This window comes from Mustela erminea, chromosome 4 (assembly GCF_009829155.1).
Source record: "Mustela erminea isolate mMusErm1 chromosome 4, mMusErm1.Pri, whole genome shotgun sequence".
NCBI classification, from domain to species: domain Eukaryota; kingdom Metazoa; phylum Chordata; class Mammalia; order Carnivora; family Mustelidae; genus Mustela; species Mustela erminea.
The window spans coordinates 85,560,464-85,577,080 of record NC_045617.1 but is presented as its reverse complement, the minus strand read 5'-3'; the positions used below and the strand labels follow the sequence as shown (position 1 = coordinate 85,577,080).

The 16,617-nt window shown below is 41.0% G+C and overlaps 1 protein-coding gene and 1 non-coding gene across 7 annotated transcripts in view; both read right to left on the bottom strand.

Moving 5' to 3' along the window:
• The window catches only part of DNAH8 (dynein axonemal heavy chain 8), a 342,799-nt gene extending 331,677 nt beyond the window's left edge, over positions 1–11,122 (bottom strand). For 5 of the 6 annotated variants that reach the window (XM_032339819.1, XM_032339821.1, XM_032339822.1 and 2 more), the window contains exons 1-3: positions 10,817–11,122; positions 1,314–1,810; positions 1,082–1,216 (exon numbers count right to left, since the gene is read on the bottom strand). In XM_032339819.1, the coding sequence (XP_032195710.1) occupies positions 1,082–1,216; positions 1,314–1,766 (588 nt within the window). In that variant the 5' untranslated portion in view covers positions 1,767–1,810; positions 10,817–11,122. Of the gene's footprint in view, positions 1–1,081; positions 1,217–1,313; positions 1,811–3,565; positions 3,678–10,816 lie in introns of all 6 variants that reach the window. The other variant, XM_032339820.1, reaches the window with a different exon arrangement.
• On the bottom strand, positions 7,644–7,716 carry TRNAK-CUU. The gene has a single exon. It is a non-coding gene; the product is annotated as a tRNA-Lys (tRNA).
• Positions 11,123–16,617: the final 5,495 nt, after the last annotated feature.

The following is a 16,617-nucleotide window of genomic DNA, read 5'->3' as shown; positions in this document are numbered from 1 at the left end:
GCAAGAGAGAGATTCCTTTAGAAACCAACCCACAGAATCTTGACTCTTATAACCAGCTAAAAGAGTTTTGCCCGTCAACAGTTCTCTGTAAAAGCAGGGGGTATGGACCCCAGTGATGACAACCTTGTCACAACACGGCCCCCTACCCTATGCTCTCACCAGTGCATTCAGTGGGATGATCAGCTCACCACCAGTATGCACCTGTCCACCGGTCTTGCTGGGGCTCCAGGCCAGTCCACAACTAGGACTGGTAAAAATTCAAGCAAACTATAGTACTTTTTTTGAGCGTTAATTTAGAAGCTTAGCTATCAGAAAGGAACCTGTGATACTGCTTCTGGCAGCTTCTACGAAAGCCACAGTTTACCATATATTACTCTAATGAGGGTGACCATAGAAATTCATCAGCCCAAACTGGGACATTTTAGGAGTGAAAGGAGGGGCTGTTAATAATTATGCTAGGGGGCACCTGGGTGGCTGAGTAGGTTAAAACCTCTGCCTTTGGCTCAGGTCATAATCCCAGGGTTCTGGGATAAAGCCTGCCTCCACGTCTCTCTCTGCCTACCTCTCTGCCTAGTTGTGATCTCTGTCTGTAAAATAAATAAATAAAATCTTTAAAAAAAATATGCCAGGAAAGTGAGCATAATCTAGGACTGTCTCTGACATGCTGAGACACATGGTAATCACCTTGTTGTTTTCTACTATGCTCTTGCAAAAATCATTGTTCCCTAGCTCATATGTATGCAGTTTGTTTATCTTTCCAAATGATTTGCATGTGTAGTTCATATAACCTGTACTTTTAGAATATTTAACTCCACCTGTGCTTGACTATCCCTCTAACCTCTAAAGGCATTTTGAGTTAGAATTTTAGCCAAATTCTTATAGCTAACTCTTCCCTTCCTCTTCAATAGTAGACCTAATGAGAAATATGATTCATCTGGGTATAGTTCTATAAAACTTCCTTAATATGTAAAATTACTACTTTCCCTTTCTAAGTGTTTTGTTGTTCATGACAATGATTCTAGCTTAAAGCAATCAGTTCTCAAAGAGCAATTAAAAATATAATGATAAGATTTAAACTTACAGATGGACAATCCAAAATTAATTCTTCAATGGTTACTAAGTCCAGGCCAAGCTTTTCCGCTAGAATTTCAAATATATATTTGTATGAAGGGTCAATTTTCATTTTTCGGTTTTCTCTTGCATCTCTAAATCTTGCCTAAAGAATGAAAAACATGTCATTATGAAGAAAAACCACCAAAACACTTAATTTGACATAAAAGTGACACACAAGTAGAATCTTATTATAAAAAAACCTGTCTCTCTTTTAATGTTTCCTGTAGATTTGGAATGCCACTCATGCTTCGGCGGTACCGAGACGATCTATGGGAAGACTGAGAAAGCATATCAGAAAGCATGGATTGACCCAGTCGGAGCGTAGGCTTAGCTCGAACTCTGTGTGCATCCAGCTCCTCATCCTCTGGAAGAATTATCCTTTCATCGGAAGGGATAAGATTCAGATAATCACTTGGAGAAAGAACAGGACCTATTTCGGAACGAGAGCCGTCATCTAGAGCTGAGGCTGCCTCTGTGGCAGGGTGCAGAGGGCCTTCATCTGAAGGAGGAGGAGCCTCTTCTCCTGGAGAGGGGGGGGCCTCATCTCCTGGATCCCTAGGGCCAGTCCCTTCTGACCCAGGGGGTACTGTATCTCCTGAAGAGGGAGGAGCTGGTTCTTCTGGAGGGGGTGAACCCCCTTCTTCGGCACTCATATTATCAGCTTTTTCCTCCCATAGAGCACCTTAAACTTTAAAACCTAGAATGACAAAATGTTTTCTTTTAAAACTGTACAATAAGTTGAATGTTCTCTGTTAATTTATTCCTCCCTTTGAACTTAGACAGGTAGCAAAATCATCTATTTCTTCCTTGCTATATTAACTAATGAAGCTCAGCTCACAGGACTGGTGATATCATAATTGTTTTTGTTTGTTTGTTTGTTTGTTTGTTTGTTTTAGGAGTGACAGCACACATACACCTAGGGGCTTTCTGAAGCTCTAAGTGCTCCTCCTGACTGATTTGACCCTAAGGTGCTGCTACCCCACACACATCCCATCCCTGTCATAGTAATTATTGCAACTGATGGAAAGGTACTTGTCCTCAGGTATGTAAGGGCTGAAAAAAGATTGAGAGCTGTGTGTTACAGCTGAGACACTGACTTGTCCAAGAGACAAGTCAAAGAACTACATGGACTGAAACATTTCTTCCATCGAGGAATGCTATGATACAATTCACCAATCAGAGACTCAACTGTCCAGTCATCTCATCTACATGTGCATATCCAAGAACACCCCCAAAACATAAAACATCCTCTTGGCAGTGTGAAAACTAATAAAAGGAAACCTCATTTAGAATGTATTCAGGGTGCCAGCAAGGACAGGCTCTCACCCTACCAGCCCTACCACTGGTTGTGAACTGTAGACCAAACAGGAAGAGCCCATGACGCATCCAGATCCTACTTTCTTATCCCAGAGGGACTAAGACTTTTCCTCTCACCCAGCAACAGCCCAGCCAATGAGAGATGGTCACAACTTAGCCAATGAAAAACGACTGTACTTTCAGCACCCAGCTTACTCCAATGGACTTTTTGTTTGTAATGGCCTTCCCAATGTGCCCCTAAAATGTGATAGTGATTATTTCCGGAAGCAATGATATCATGTGAAGTATAAATCTGACCTACCCAATCAGAAAAGCTCTATACACAAGTGTGTAAGTTTTCCTGAGCACATAACCAGGAAAATCAGGCGACACCACTGGGACAGGAGAAAATGTCACTTACAAAAAAATCACATTATAGGACAGTCATCAAACCTACAATGAAATAAATTTTCAGAGTATGGCTAAAATCCAGAAGCCAGGATTATAGTAAACACTTGAATAACAACAAAAATTCCAAAGCAGAGAGTTCAAAGGAAGACAGAGAAAGAGGCTTGCTAATGAAAAATTCTGAGGAGACTTGTGCACACCTAGGCTAAGTTAGATGGTGTTTCTCATGGAAGGACAGGAGCAGACCTCCATAAGACACAGAGACAGCCTGTAACCTGCACCCCACAGCTGCCCCCCTCTTGCTTTTATGGAGATCCCATCAACAGAAGAAATTGTTTCCTTTGATACCCTAAATTGGCCTATTCCAGAGTGAAAATATCCAAACTGATCAATCTGTTTGCTGCCAGCTAAGCACTCATGCCCAAGATCCGCAAACCAGAACAATTGTTCCCAAACTGTCTGCAGATTTTTCTTTTTATTCCTCTTTCCTCTCTTTTAGAAATCCCAGTTTTTGTCTTTGTTCCTTGACCACATTCTAACGTCTGTTTTCTTTACATGCAAGTACCTTTTCTTGGAAAGTAACAAGTGAACATCTCTGAGTTACTATTGGACAGGGTGATCTACAATACTCAGGAGTTGTGTGCACATTACATGTTTACCCTTGAAATTGGCCCAGAGCTGATCCTCCTACCTACAGTCTATCAAGAACAAGTATAGTGATACATATTAGTGAAATCATAGCAACTACCTGTCACTCTGCTCCAATCTGCACTTTTGAATTCTGCAAAACACTTCACTTTACTCAGTCAGAGAATCATGCCTTCTCTCAAAGGATGTTGACAGGCATAGTTGTCTGGTTTCTGAAACCACTGCAAAATTTACTTTAATTTCAATGTAATGGTAAAACACATACACTAACTGAGCTCAGTAGGACTGGAGAGCTTCTCTGCAGGTAACCAGTGCTCTTTCTAGAGCCACAGAGTTATTTAAGTCACTGTAGAGCCACTATTATTTAAGCCATCAAGGAAAGATGAAAATGGAATCATGATATTATATTTAAGAAGTCAGGGAGGTATGTAATTAATCTTCATGCATTTTTCAACTAAAATTGGCTACTATTTTTTAAGTGTTGGCACAGATTAAATTTTAATAAAATGTTATTATCCAACACAGTTCATTCCCTGAGGAGTCCAGATAGCTGAGATTTATGGCACATCATTTCAGAAGTAGGGGGAAAAAAAAAAAAAAACCCTGAGAAATTACCTAGTTCAGCTCTCCCTCTTTATTGCTAATGAAACTAAGATCCAGAGAAGGTACAGGTCTTACCCAATTGCACAGACAAAAATGATCTTTCTGAACTTCCAATCATATCATATCACTGCCCTGCTTAAAGTTCTCCGCTGGATGCCAAATACAAATCCTTGGGTCCTCCAAGGGCTTCCTAACTTGGTTCCAAGCTCTCTCTCCAGTTTCTTCCATTGCCTTTGCCCTAGGTGCTACCTGAGGTGACAGCAGCTCTGGCTATTCCTGAAGCCAGCACTGTTCTCTCACCTCTAGTCGCTAGTCCTTGGCAAGGAGCTCACAGCCTAGTGAGGAATGCCAAACATACCAATGAACACTTCGCGGTTTCCACAGAACCAGCCAAGGAGTGGACAAGAATCTGTAGCATCAGTGCAGAAAACTCAAGAAGGAACTCTCTAAGGAGAAGCTGTCATTTAAGGTAGGTCTTAGTAGGATCCATATGCGTTCCATAGGGAAGACTGGGGAAGTAATATTAATTGTCAACAACTAAACGCCAAGTTCTATGCTTGGTGACATATATAACTATGCTTAATTAATAAATATATATAAAAATATGTAATATATAAATATATATAAATGTATATTAAATATATATGTATATTTATAGCACATGACCAACAAGTGCATGGAAAGACACTCAACACCACTAGCCACTAGGAAAATGCAAATCAAAACCACCATGAGATGGCACTTTACATCCAGTAGGATGGCTCTAAATTTTCTCTTAAAAGACATTAAAAAGGGCTGAGAATGTCGTAGAGAAATTCAAATCTTCATACATTGCTGGTGGGCATGTAAAATTGCGCTGCCTCTGAGGAAAACAGTTTGGCAGTACCTCAGAAAGTTAAACATAGAATTAGCAAATAAGCCAGTCCCTCCAGGCCTACCTGGAGTTCTAGCAATTCTACCCAAGAGAACTGGTAATATCTGTTTACACAAAAATCTGTATACAAATGTTCATGGCAGCACTATTCATGTAGAGTTCAATTTGGAAACAACCCAAATGCCAAGTTAGGTGACAAATGGATAAATAAATGTGGCATATCCTTACCCTTGGAATATCATTCTGTCGTAAGAAGGAATGAAGGACCGTCCCATGCTACAGCATGGATGGACCTTGAAAACATTGCACTAAGTGAAAGAAGCCAGACACAAAGGCTACATATTATATGAGTCCATTTATTTGAAATGTCCAGAAAAGGCAAATCCAGAGAGATAGAAAATAAATCAGTGGAAGTCAGAGGATGGGGAAGGAAGAATTGAGCCTACCTGCTAATAGGCCTGGGTTTCTTTTTTGAGGTTAATAGAAATGTTCTGGGATTCAATAGTGACTATCCGTGGTTGTATAACACAGTGCATATAATAAAAACCACTGAAGGATATGCCTTAGTGAAGTAATTATGTAACTCAATTTTAAAATGCTGTTTTTTTAAAAAGAAAAGAAAATATGATCAACTGCATTAAGGAAATGACCAGTTGGGAGTTCCTGGCTGGCTCAGTCAGTAGAACAAGCAACTCTTGATCTTGGGGTCATGAGTTTAAGCCCCACACTGGGTGGAGAGATTACCTAAGAAAAATTGTAATAAAATTAAAAATAATAAAAAGATTTTTTTTTAAAAAAGGAAATGACCAATGTATTGACCATCTGTCAGGAGGCTTTAGTTTGGAAAACTTCCTCTTAAACTCACCAGGAAATTTAAAAAAAAAAAAAAAAAGCATTTTGAAATTAAGAAAGTTAAAAAGAGATAGAATTAGTTAAGGCACTCTTACCCATCTGTAGGCACTAGTCTTTCCCCCTTGCTCAAGTAGTTATTTGTAATCTTGCAAAGAAGGAATATTAGAGCTGAAAATGTTTAATTTAGTCCTGAATATCATCAGTTGGATTAAAAAAATATTTATGGTATTAAGATCAGGCTGAATCCACAGACTTAGAGTAGGAAATCTCACTGAAAACAAGTATAGAAAGGGAAGGAAAAAAGGAAGCTTCTCCCTCTTTCCTGTGCCCAAGCCCCAGGCCCCATGCAAAGTGGGTATATATGCCCAGGGCTATGTTACTCACTCTGGGAGGCAGAAAACAAGACAGGACTCACAATGCTTTTGGAGAGAAAATGTAACCTTTGCAAATCAATCAATGGTAAAATTGTGAAGCTCAGGGGGCCTGGGTAGTTCCGTGAGTTAGTAGTCTGCATTGAGGGGCGCCTGGGTGGTTCAGTGGATTAAAGCCTCTGCTTTCGGCTCAGGTCATGATCCCAGGGTCCTGGGATTGAGCCCCACATCGGGCTCCCTGCAGGGAGCCTGCTTCTTCCTCTCTTTCTGCCTGCCTCTCTGCCTACTTGTGGTCTCTGTCTGTCAAATAAATAAATAAAAATATTAAAAAAAAAATAGTCTGCCTTGGGCTCAGGTCATGATCTCTGGGTCCTAGCATATAGCTGCATTGGGCTTCCTGCTCAGTAAGGTGTCTGCTTTTCTCTCTCCCCTGCTCTTCTTTGCCTCTCCCCACTGCTCATTCTCTCCCCAGACAAACAAATAAAATCTTTTTAAAAATAAAAAATAAAATAAAATTGTGGAGCTCTACTAGAAAATTTAGAGTAAAAAAAATTAGTAAAGACAAAATAGACAAAGAGGATTCCACAGAGGATTTGGGCATAAGCTGCCCTTGAAGAGTAGGTAGGATTCAATAAGAAGAGAGGGAAGAAATGTAGAGAGAAAAGAAAAGAGGTAAAGGCATGAAAAGCTATGAAGGGATCAAAAAGGGGAGAAGCTGTCTGGGGGAAAAAAATAAAGCTTAGAATTATGCTATATTTTATTTGTTCTTCCAAAAGACTATAAACAGCAAAGATTCAGAATCAGTTAAAATAAATAAATCATGAATAATAAAATGTGGTTTTTATAAAGCACAGATCTTACTGTTAATATGTTAGGAAATTGGCACAGTTCTACCAGTGCTTTTTTTCTAGCACCCGTAAGTAGTTCTGAAAATCTCCTAATCAAGAATTTGTCCAGGGGTGCCTGGGTGGCTCAGTCGGTTGAGCCACTGACACTTCATTTTTGCTCAGGTCAGGATCTCAGGGTCCTGGGACAGAGCCGGGTTCAGGCTCCGTGCTCACTGGGGAGTCTGCTTCAGGATTCTTTCTCTCTCCCTCTGCTCCTACCTGCCCCCACCTCTAAAATAAATAAATCTTTTTAAAAAAGAATACGTCAAATTTATCATAAAATACACAGGAAGCGGTCATTGTCAGTTACTCTGCTTGTATGGTAATCTAATAAACATAATCTATAGCTTTGGCTCAGGTAACCGTATCTCACTATAGCCTGTATACTCTTTCCACCTCTAGGTGTGTCCTCTTAATTTTCTTAGAATTTACATGAAATTATTTAAGGAAAAATAAAAAACACTTAATCTCTGAAACATTAGAATACTCCCAGATGCATGTTCTGAGTAAAGAGTTTAACTTGTGCCCTACCAACAGCTGACACATCTATTTCTCTTTTCTGTTAAAGATTTTATTTTTGAGTAATCTCTCCACCCAGCATGGGGCTCAAACCCACAACCTTGAGATTAAGAGTCACATGCTCTACCCCCTGAGCCAGCCAGGTGCCCCAATATTTCAAGCAAAAGACAGAATAAGCTCTTATTTTGTGAACATTAAAGAGTCTTTATGGTTAGTAGTCTGGGAAAAAACACTGAATGTAAGGAAACTGATAACCAGGTATTAATTACTATTGTGACTGAGAAATAAATTCCAAATAGTTTGTTATAGTTTAACATTTTTAAGTAAATCATATATCTGAGACGCTATAAACAAACAAACAAACAAACAACCACTGCCCATTTGGGGGTATTTTGCTTAGGGGAGTATAGAATTCTTCCTTTAACAAAATTATCTGAGATGCATTTTCTACGTGGTTTTCAACTGTCAAGTTGTACTTGGCATGCAATTAACTGTAAATATAAAATATCAGCTTACCACTTCCAAAGAGCAATGCAACTATTTCGTTTTAAGTTGGAAATATATACAACTAGTTTATGTAGAATTTCTAAAAATTGTAACAAAATTTTGAAGAGTACATAGTTGAAATGGGACAATCTTTGTAAACATAAATCAGCTTACTACATTATACACATTATATCCATTTGTATATATGTATGTATGTATACAGAGAAGGTTAATTATTTACTGCAACGTGTTTATAATAGCAAAAATAAGCACAAAAAGAACCACATTTCCTGGAAATAAACAAAATATCCCTTAATAAAGGACCCATTGTATGTCAAAATTTGATTCAGGGAAAAGTAGCTTTGGGAACGACCCCTGCCTTCCTGTTGGGCTGCCCTTCTGATAATAAAGCTTCAAAACTGGTGTGTTAGCCATTGGCTTACTGCTCTTTGGGTGTACAGTCAAGTCTGAGTTTGGTAACAGTATCCTGTTCAATAGAGTTTTAATACAGACCCTAGCAGTAAAAAGAATGAGGTAGAGCTACATATACAGATACAGAAAGATCTCTAACACATTTTTCATGAAAGAAAAAAGGAAGGCATGGTACACTGCATAATACCAATTGTATTCAATTTAAAAACTATATATGTGATATTTTGTCTTTTCTAAGATGCACATTTTTGTTATTATGTTATGTTAGTCACCATACAGTACATCATTAGTTTTTGATGTCGTGTTCCATGATTCATTGTTTGTGTATAATTCCAGTGGTTCATGCAATATGTGCCCTCCTTAATACCCAATACTGGGTTCCCCTATTCCCCCATCCTCCTCCCCTCTAAAACTGTCAGTTTGTTTCCCAGAGTCCATAGTCTCTAATGGTTCTTCTCTCCCTCTGATTCCCCCCTTCATTTTTCCCTTCCTTCTCCTAAAGTCCTCTATGTTATTCCTTATGATCCACAAATAAGTGAAACCATATGATAATTGACTCTCTCTGCCTGACTTATTTCACTTAGCATAATCTCCTCCAGTTCCATCCATGTTGATGAAAAAGTTATGTATTCATCCTAATGGCTGAGTAACATTCCATTGTATATATGGACCACTTCTTTTTTTTTAATTTTTTAATTTTTTTAATAAACATATATTGTATTATTAGCCCTAGGGGTACAGGTCTGTGTATGGACCACTTCTTTATCCATTCATCTGTTGAAGGGCATTTTGGCTTTTTCCACAGTTTGGCTATTGTGGACATTGCTGCTATGAACATTGGGGTGTATGTGGCCCTACTTTTTACTACATCTGTACTAAGATGCATATTTTTAAAAGCCTTAATTGGCAACACTTTTTTCTTTCTTCACATTTTTTCCTTCATGAAGTCACATATATATAATTTGCATTTGTGTAATTGCATAAAATTATAATCGGTAATAGTTTAGGTTTGATAAAACACATTAAAAGTTTTCTAGGGAAGATACACAATAATTTATCAACAATGATCACCTTGAATGAGAAAAACAGAGGGGGAAACTAGGGGAAGAGTTGTGCTTTTCAATTCTATAACTTTTAGTGGATCATAATGATTTTATATATTTTACACATAATAGATTTTACTCATATGTGTATGTATCATATACAACATACAATATGTGTTTAAATTTTCTCCACCAACATTAATATTTAGAACCTTAAATTCCCCATGAATTTTCCGAGGTAGCAAGATTACTTGCTAAAAAAAGAGGCAGGTCCTGGCTCTAGGTGTTCATACTTGGCTGGCCATCAGTTGGTACAGAATGAATTCAGGATAATCGCCTGTTCATCTCTTTCCCCTCCCCCACCTCCTCCACAGACAACTTGATGCCACAGGCAATCATTCTAAACTTCCACCATCCCTCCTCCTTAAGTTCAATTTGAACGTTAATTGCATGTCCACAAAGTCATCCCCGCTCATTTTCAGGAGCCATAGGACAGTGGGACTTCTCCACCCATAGGAGTTTTGAAGCGAGCAGGTTAGTACACTGGTGTGCTCAGCGTAGGGCCACTTCAACCACACTCCTTTTTCTTGTACCCATTTTTGTAACCCTAACCCTTCACGCATTAGTTCATTCGTGACTGTGGAGGGGCTTCCGTGTGCTCAGCCGCTGTAGCGACGCATAAAACTAAGAGGCTCCCCCAGAAGCAAAACGCACAAACTGGAAAGACAAACCATTAAACACAACACACACCCCATGGTCAAGGTCGAGAAAAGGTTAAATTAGCAAAGGGACTGAGACTGGCAGAAAAAGAAACGTCAGGAAAACCCTGACAGAGAAAATGGTATTTGAGTTGAGTCTGAAGAGTTGTCGTGAGAACATGGAAGAGGGGACTGTTCTAGGCCAGAAGTGGGGAGACAGCGGAGTGTAAATGCCAGAAAGCAGGAAAAGGCAGCGCTTCCTTGGGAAAAGTGTCTTTAAAAAGTTCGGTGATGAGACTTTTGGGGTACAAGGGAGTGAGGAAGAGAGAGGTTGGAAACACAAACCCGGAGGGAGAGATATTTTGACTTCTTAAAAGGGGGAAAGGGATGAGGTCGGACGTCCAGGGAACACACTGGGATTCGCAGGCGGAGGTGACGGAGCAGCGGTTCTGCAGCAGGGGGCTGACTGAGCGGGTCGGGAGGACTAGCGGGGAGGTGAGACACTGAATTCTAGCACCGACTCCAGTCCCCCCACCCAGGGAGGAGAGCGGGCCGGGCTCGGGGTAGGAACCGGTGCCGCACTCACCTGCCGCGACTCGCCGCCACCACCGGCCAGTCACCCAGGCGGGCCAGGGGGCCGCGCTGCTCCGGGGGAGCTGAGTCTGGTTCGGGGGCCGCCGAGGCTCGGCCGTTGGGAGTCCACACCGGTTCTCGCTGAGGAGGCCCGCGCGGGGTCAGGGGGGCGCTGCTCCCTGCGGGGTCCCGGGTGCTGGGCTGCGGGTAAGGGGTTCATCGACCCCTGCCCCACCCACCCCGCGCAGTTCCGCGGGGCCGGTACCCTACGGTACCCCGGCAGCGGGAGAAGTGAAACACCACGGAGAGGGCGGGCTCACTAAAGGGCAACTGCCTGGAGGGGAAAATGGAGGAGGGCGGGGCCTGGGGAGAATTCCAAGGTGTGCTTTGAGAGAGGAAGGGCAGGGAAATAACTTTCCAAAGACGTTTATACATTTTTTTTTTAAGAGTTTTTAGGGGCGCCTGGGTGGCTCAGTGGGTTAAAGCCTCTGCCTTCCGCTCAGGTCACAGGGTCCTGGAATCGAGCCCCTCATCGGGCTCTCTGCTCGGTAGGGAGCCTGCTTCCTCTTCTCTCTGCCTGCCTCTCTGCCTACTTGTGACCTCTGTCAAATAAAATAAATAAAATCTTTTTTTAAAAAAAGAGTTTTTAAAATTTTTTAAAAGATTTTATTTAAGAGGGAGAGTGCACAAGCAGTGGGAGCAGCAGGCTCCCGGCTGAGCAGGGCGCCCAATGCTGGCTGAATCCCAGGACCCCAGAGTCATGACCTGACTGCAGCAGACGCTTTAACCGACTTGGCGTGCCGACACTGAGGCACCCCCAAGATTTTTTTTTTTACTTTTGCGTAGGCCCTTTACTGAAGGTGGGTGGGCTCCAACTCTCAGCACTGAGATCGAGAGTCCCAGCGCCTCTCCAGCGACTGAGTCTGTCCAGCACCCCTGTGACGGTTACACTTTCTGAAGTTACTTAGTGTTTCACTTGAGAATATTAAATCTTTTCTGTTTAATTTGTTTGCTCAGAAACCTACGACTGGTAATACAGAGAACAGAACTCTGAAGAAAACAGACTTGTTTTCAAAGCCTACCGTCCCTTCTCTTTCCAGTACATTTCTGTTTTTCTTCCAACTCCCTGACAAGGTGTGCCTGATGTCTGCTTTAATTAGGAGTTAAAGTCAATCTTTGAATATAGAGCAGATCAATCTAAAACGAGGACTGGAAGATCTGCCAACTGATTAAAAAAAAAAAAAAACCTGAAACCCAATGATTATTATAAAAATCACAGGTAAAGTTTCATTGAACAGTCTACCTATGTTAAGAAATACCATGCAGCAATTATGCAGTGTGAAGTTATGGGACCCTCAGGACCCCTGCACACATTCCCAAGTACGCCAGACCACAAGACTTAACTGTCCTCTCACTTTGAGCTGTTTCTTTAGCTAGTGCATAGGCAATTAAGTAGATGACAGCAGTCACAGTGGGACTAAGGAGCACCTGCTCACTTCCCAGGGGGAGGGGCCCAGGCTTGTTTACTTCTTGCTACAAAAATGATGAGCCCTTAGCCTTGGATTCCTTAGCTCTCTCCCAGTCCACTGCCCACACGTGGGCCCATGGTGTTGTCTGATGGTACCTGGAGCCAGAACTGGCTTCTCCTTTAGTGCTCCTGCTGTTTGCTGGGCTGTGAGTAATAAAGGGTCTCTCTCTGGCCCATTTGTTTTTGTTTTTGTTTTTGTTTTTTGTCTCATCATCTATTTTTGGCACTTATGGTTTAATCCTTGCCATCTTCCCAGTAAGAGATATATCTATATATTCTTATATAGTAAGAAACAAATTACAGGATATTATATCCTTTAAAGAGCCTTAAATATGTCCATGTACCTTAACCTACAAAGTCCTGTTTTGAAAATATATTCTAAAGAAATAATACTGTGCTGGGCTGTCTGGCTCAGTCAGTTGAGTGTTTGACTCTTTTTTTTTTTTTTTAAAGATTTTATGTATTTATTTGACAGAGAGAAATCACAAGTAGATGGAGAGGCAGGCAGAGAGAGAGAGGGAAGCAGGCTCCCTGCTGAGCAGAGAGCCCGATGCGGGACTTGATCCCAGGACCCTGAGATCATGACCTGAGCCGAAGGCAGCGGCTTAACCCACTGAGCCACCCAGGTGCCCCAAGTGTTTGACTCTTGATATCAGCTCAGGTCTCGATCTCAGGGTTGTGAGTTCAAACCCCATTTAAGAAATAAAGAAGGAGGGGCACCTGGGTGGCTCAGTGGGTTAAAGCCTCTGCCTTCGGCTCAGGTCATGATCCCAGGGTCCTGAGATCGAGCCCCAAATCGGGCTCTCTGCTCCGCGGAGAGCCTGCTTCCTCCTCTCTCTCTTTGCCTGCCTCTCTGCCTACTTGTGATCTGTTTGTCAAATAAATAAATTTAAAAATCTTAAAAAAAAAAAAAAAAAAAAGAAAGAAAGAAGGAAAGGGAAAGAAAGAAAAAGAAAAAGTGGAAAGAAAGAGTGAGAGAGGAAAGGAAGAAAGGATGAAGGAGGGAATGGGTAGGGAAGGAAGAGAAAAAGAAGGAAGGAAGAAAGGAAAGAATACTGTGAAAGAAAGTAAGAAAAGAATGAAAAGAAAGAATGGAAATAAAGAGAGAGGAAAGGAAGGAAGGGAGAAAGGAAGGAAGAAGGAGGGAAGGGGTAGGGAAGGAGGAGAAAAAGAAGGAAGGAAGAAAGGAAAGAATACTGTGCTAAATATGGACAGAGCTTTTGCTCTAAAGAGGTGCATCACAGGGGCACTGGGTGGCTCAGTGGGTTGAGCAGCCAGCTCTGGATTTCAGTTCAGGAAAAGATCTCAGGGTCCTGGGATCGAGCCCTGCATCAGGCTCCAGGCTCAGCAGAGAGTCTGCTTGAGGATTCTCTCTCACCCTCTCCCTCTGCCCCTCTCTCAGCTCACACGGAGGATGGTGTTCTCTCTCTCTAAAATAAATAAATCTAAAATTTTTTTAAAAATAAGGATGTGCTGGGCGCCTGGGTGGCTCAGTTGGTTGGGCAACTGCCTTTGGCTTGGGTCACGGCCCCAGAGTCCTGGGATCGAGTCCCGCATCAGGCTCCCAGCTCCATGGGGAGTCTGCTTCTCCCTCTGACCTTCTCGCCTCTCATGCTCTCTCTGTCTCTCTCTCAAATAAATAAATAAAAATCTTAAAAAAAATAAATAAAGATGTGCTTTTCAGTATTTGGTTTGTAGCACCATGATCCATGTAATAATTTCATTACCTCTGGCAGAAAACTAGGCTCATGGAACACTACCAAATGATGACACTCCTGAGGATGCCTGAGATATGGGAAAAGCACACCATCTAGAGAGTTTTCCTGAGTCTTAATAGAAAGAAAACACTATGTAGCATATACAAAACAGTAAATGTTTAGGCTGCCCAAGACCCTGAAAATATAATGAAGGAACTAGCTCTTTGTCTGGAAATAGATCCCCTTTAGATGCACGATGATCTCACCTTGAGATCCTTAACTACATCTGCAAAGACCCTATTTCCAAATAAGGTCATATTCACAAGTACCAGGAGTTAAAACTTGGACATATTTTTAGGGGGACACAAAATTCCTTTCACTGCAAAAGGCCTGTACATATTTTTTCTTTTTGTTATTTAAAATTAAGATTAGAAAATCTATTCAGAGTGTGTTTAAAATATTTTTTATGGTTAATTTTCCCTAATGAACATTATTTTATTAGTTGCCTAGGTTCCTATTGCCTTTTGTGTTTTAGATTTCTGCATTGACAGTCTTTTTTCTTTTCTTTTTTTTCTTTCTTTTTTTTTCACCAAATAGAGTAAACAACTAAATAAGGTATAAATGTGCTGTTTTAACCATATGCCAATAATCCTGGAAGGATAAGCTCGAAAGGATGAACTGTGGATAGTTATTCAATATTTATATGTATTTTATTTGAATGGTTGGCTACTTGAATTGTGGCCATGTTTAGACAATTATAACATAACAAATATTGATAATCCATGTACTGTAATTGTATATTCTCCACAGCATCAGACATTTTCAGTTGATTGTCTCAATATTTTTATTTCTGTCAATACAGTGTGATCTTTCCATCAGTCAATGAGGCTTGAAAACCAGACTCATTGTGAAGTTATAGATTTTTGGAACAGGGAGGAAACTTAGAGATCATCTTATTTCCTGAATTTCATTTTACAAATAAGGACACCCAGGACTAGACCAGTTTCACAATCTGAGTTACAGAATTAATGTGTTGAGTTATTAGCCAGCACAGTTCCAGGACTAAAATTCAGAGCTTCTGATTACCAGTTCAGTATTTTTTTTTCTTTACTCCATACACTAATAGCAATATTGTTATAGGACTGAGAACGGGTTCCCAACTCAGGTTTGGCTGTTCAGTCCTTGAAAATCAATACCCAAGAGACAAGTGACGGTGGGGAAAGAATAGTTGCTTTATTCAGGAAGGTGGTAACCTGGGTACAGGGTGGGTTAAAGTCTCAAAGACCATCTTCTTCATCCAGGGGAAGCTGGAGGGTTTTCAAGAGAGAGGAACAGAAAAAGGAGGGGGCTATGTGCAGAAGAAGCAGGTGCTCAGACAGTTAGTTTTTTGCCTACATGACCCTTACAGACTTGTTGGCATCAGTAGCTACTGTTTCTGAGTGTGGTCAGATCTTATCTTCTGGGAAAGTTGGGTATTTCACTCCTCAAGGCCAGTGGTCTGCAAATTGCAAGGAAAGTAAGTTAGTTATACTGTAGATCAAAAGACTTAGGTCAGTAAGCAAGGAGTGTGTACATTTGAAGCAAGTTAACACTTAAGGCCAGTAGGGCTGCTGTTAGAGATCCTTAATCCTATGACTGGTGTCCTTAGAAGAGAAAGGGGAGAGAGATTTCAGACTCAGGGAAAGGCCACATGAAGACACAGTCAGAGACTGGAGTTATGCTGCCATAAATCAAGAAACACTGGGAGCCACCAAAAGCTGAAAGAGCCAAAGGATTCTCTCCCAGAAACTTTGTAGCAGGTATAGCTAGGCTGACACCTTCATCTCACACTTCTAGCCTCTAGTGAGAGGATACATTTCTGGTTTTGTTTTTGTTTTTAATTTCACCTATTTATTTATCTATTTATTTATTTTTAAAGATTTTATTTATTTATTTGACAAAGATCACAAGTAGGCGGGGGGGGGGGGCAGACAGGAAGCAGGCTCCCTGCTGAGCAGAGAGCCCGATGTAGGGCCCGATCCCAGGACCCTGGGACCATGATCTGAGCCGAAGGCAGAGTCTTTAACCTTCGGAGCCACCCAGGCGCCCCTACTTATTTATTTATTTTAAGTAAACTCTACACCCAATGCGGGGCTTGAACTCATGACTCCAAGATCAAGATTCACATGCACTACCGGTTAAGCCAGCCACGTGCCCCTGAATTTCTGTTGATTTAAGCCACCACGGTTTTGATAATGTGTTATGTCAACTGTAGGAAACTAACAACCCTTTACCAAAAAAGGAAATACTGCTAAACTCTATTTGGAATTGTGTCTTCTCAAATAGTGACCATCCTACCCTACTCCTTCCCCATTATTGCTGTCTTTCCTTTTATTTCTATATGTGGTACTTATTCCCTTTCAGTTTTTGGAATTATGTTATACAATATTTAAGATATACAGAGAAACATAAAGAATAATACAACTATCATTTTATCCAAAGTTGGCTATAGTTATGAAACAATGTCAAAATATTTGAATCCTCAGTATATCCCTCCCCTCTTCTCCATCATCTCTTAGGGGAAATCATGTTCCTGAATGCGGGTTTATT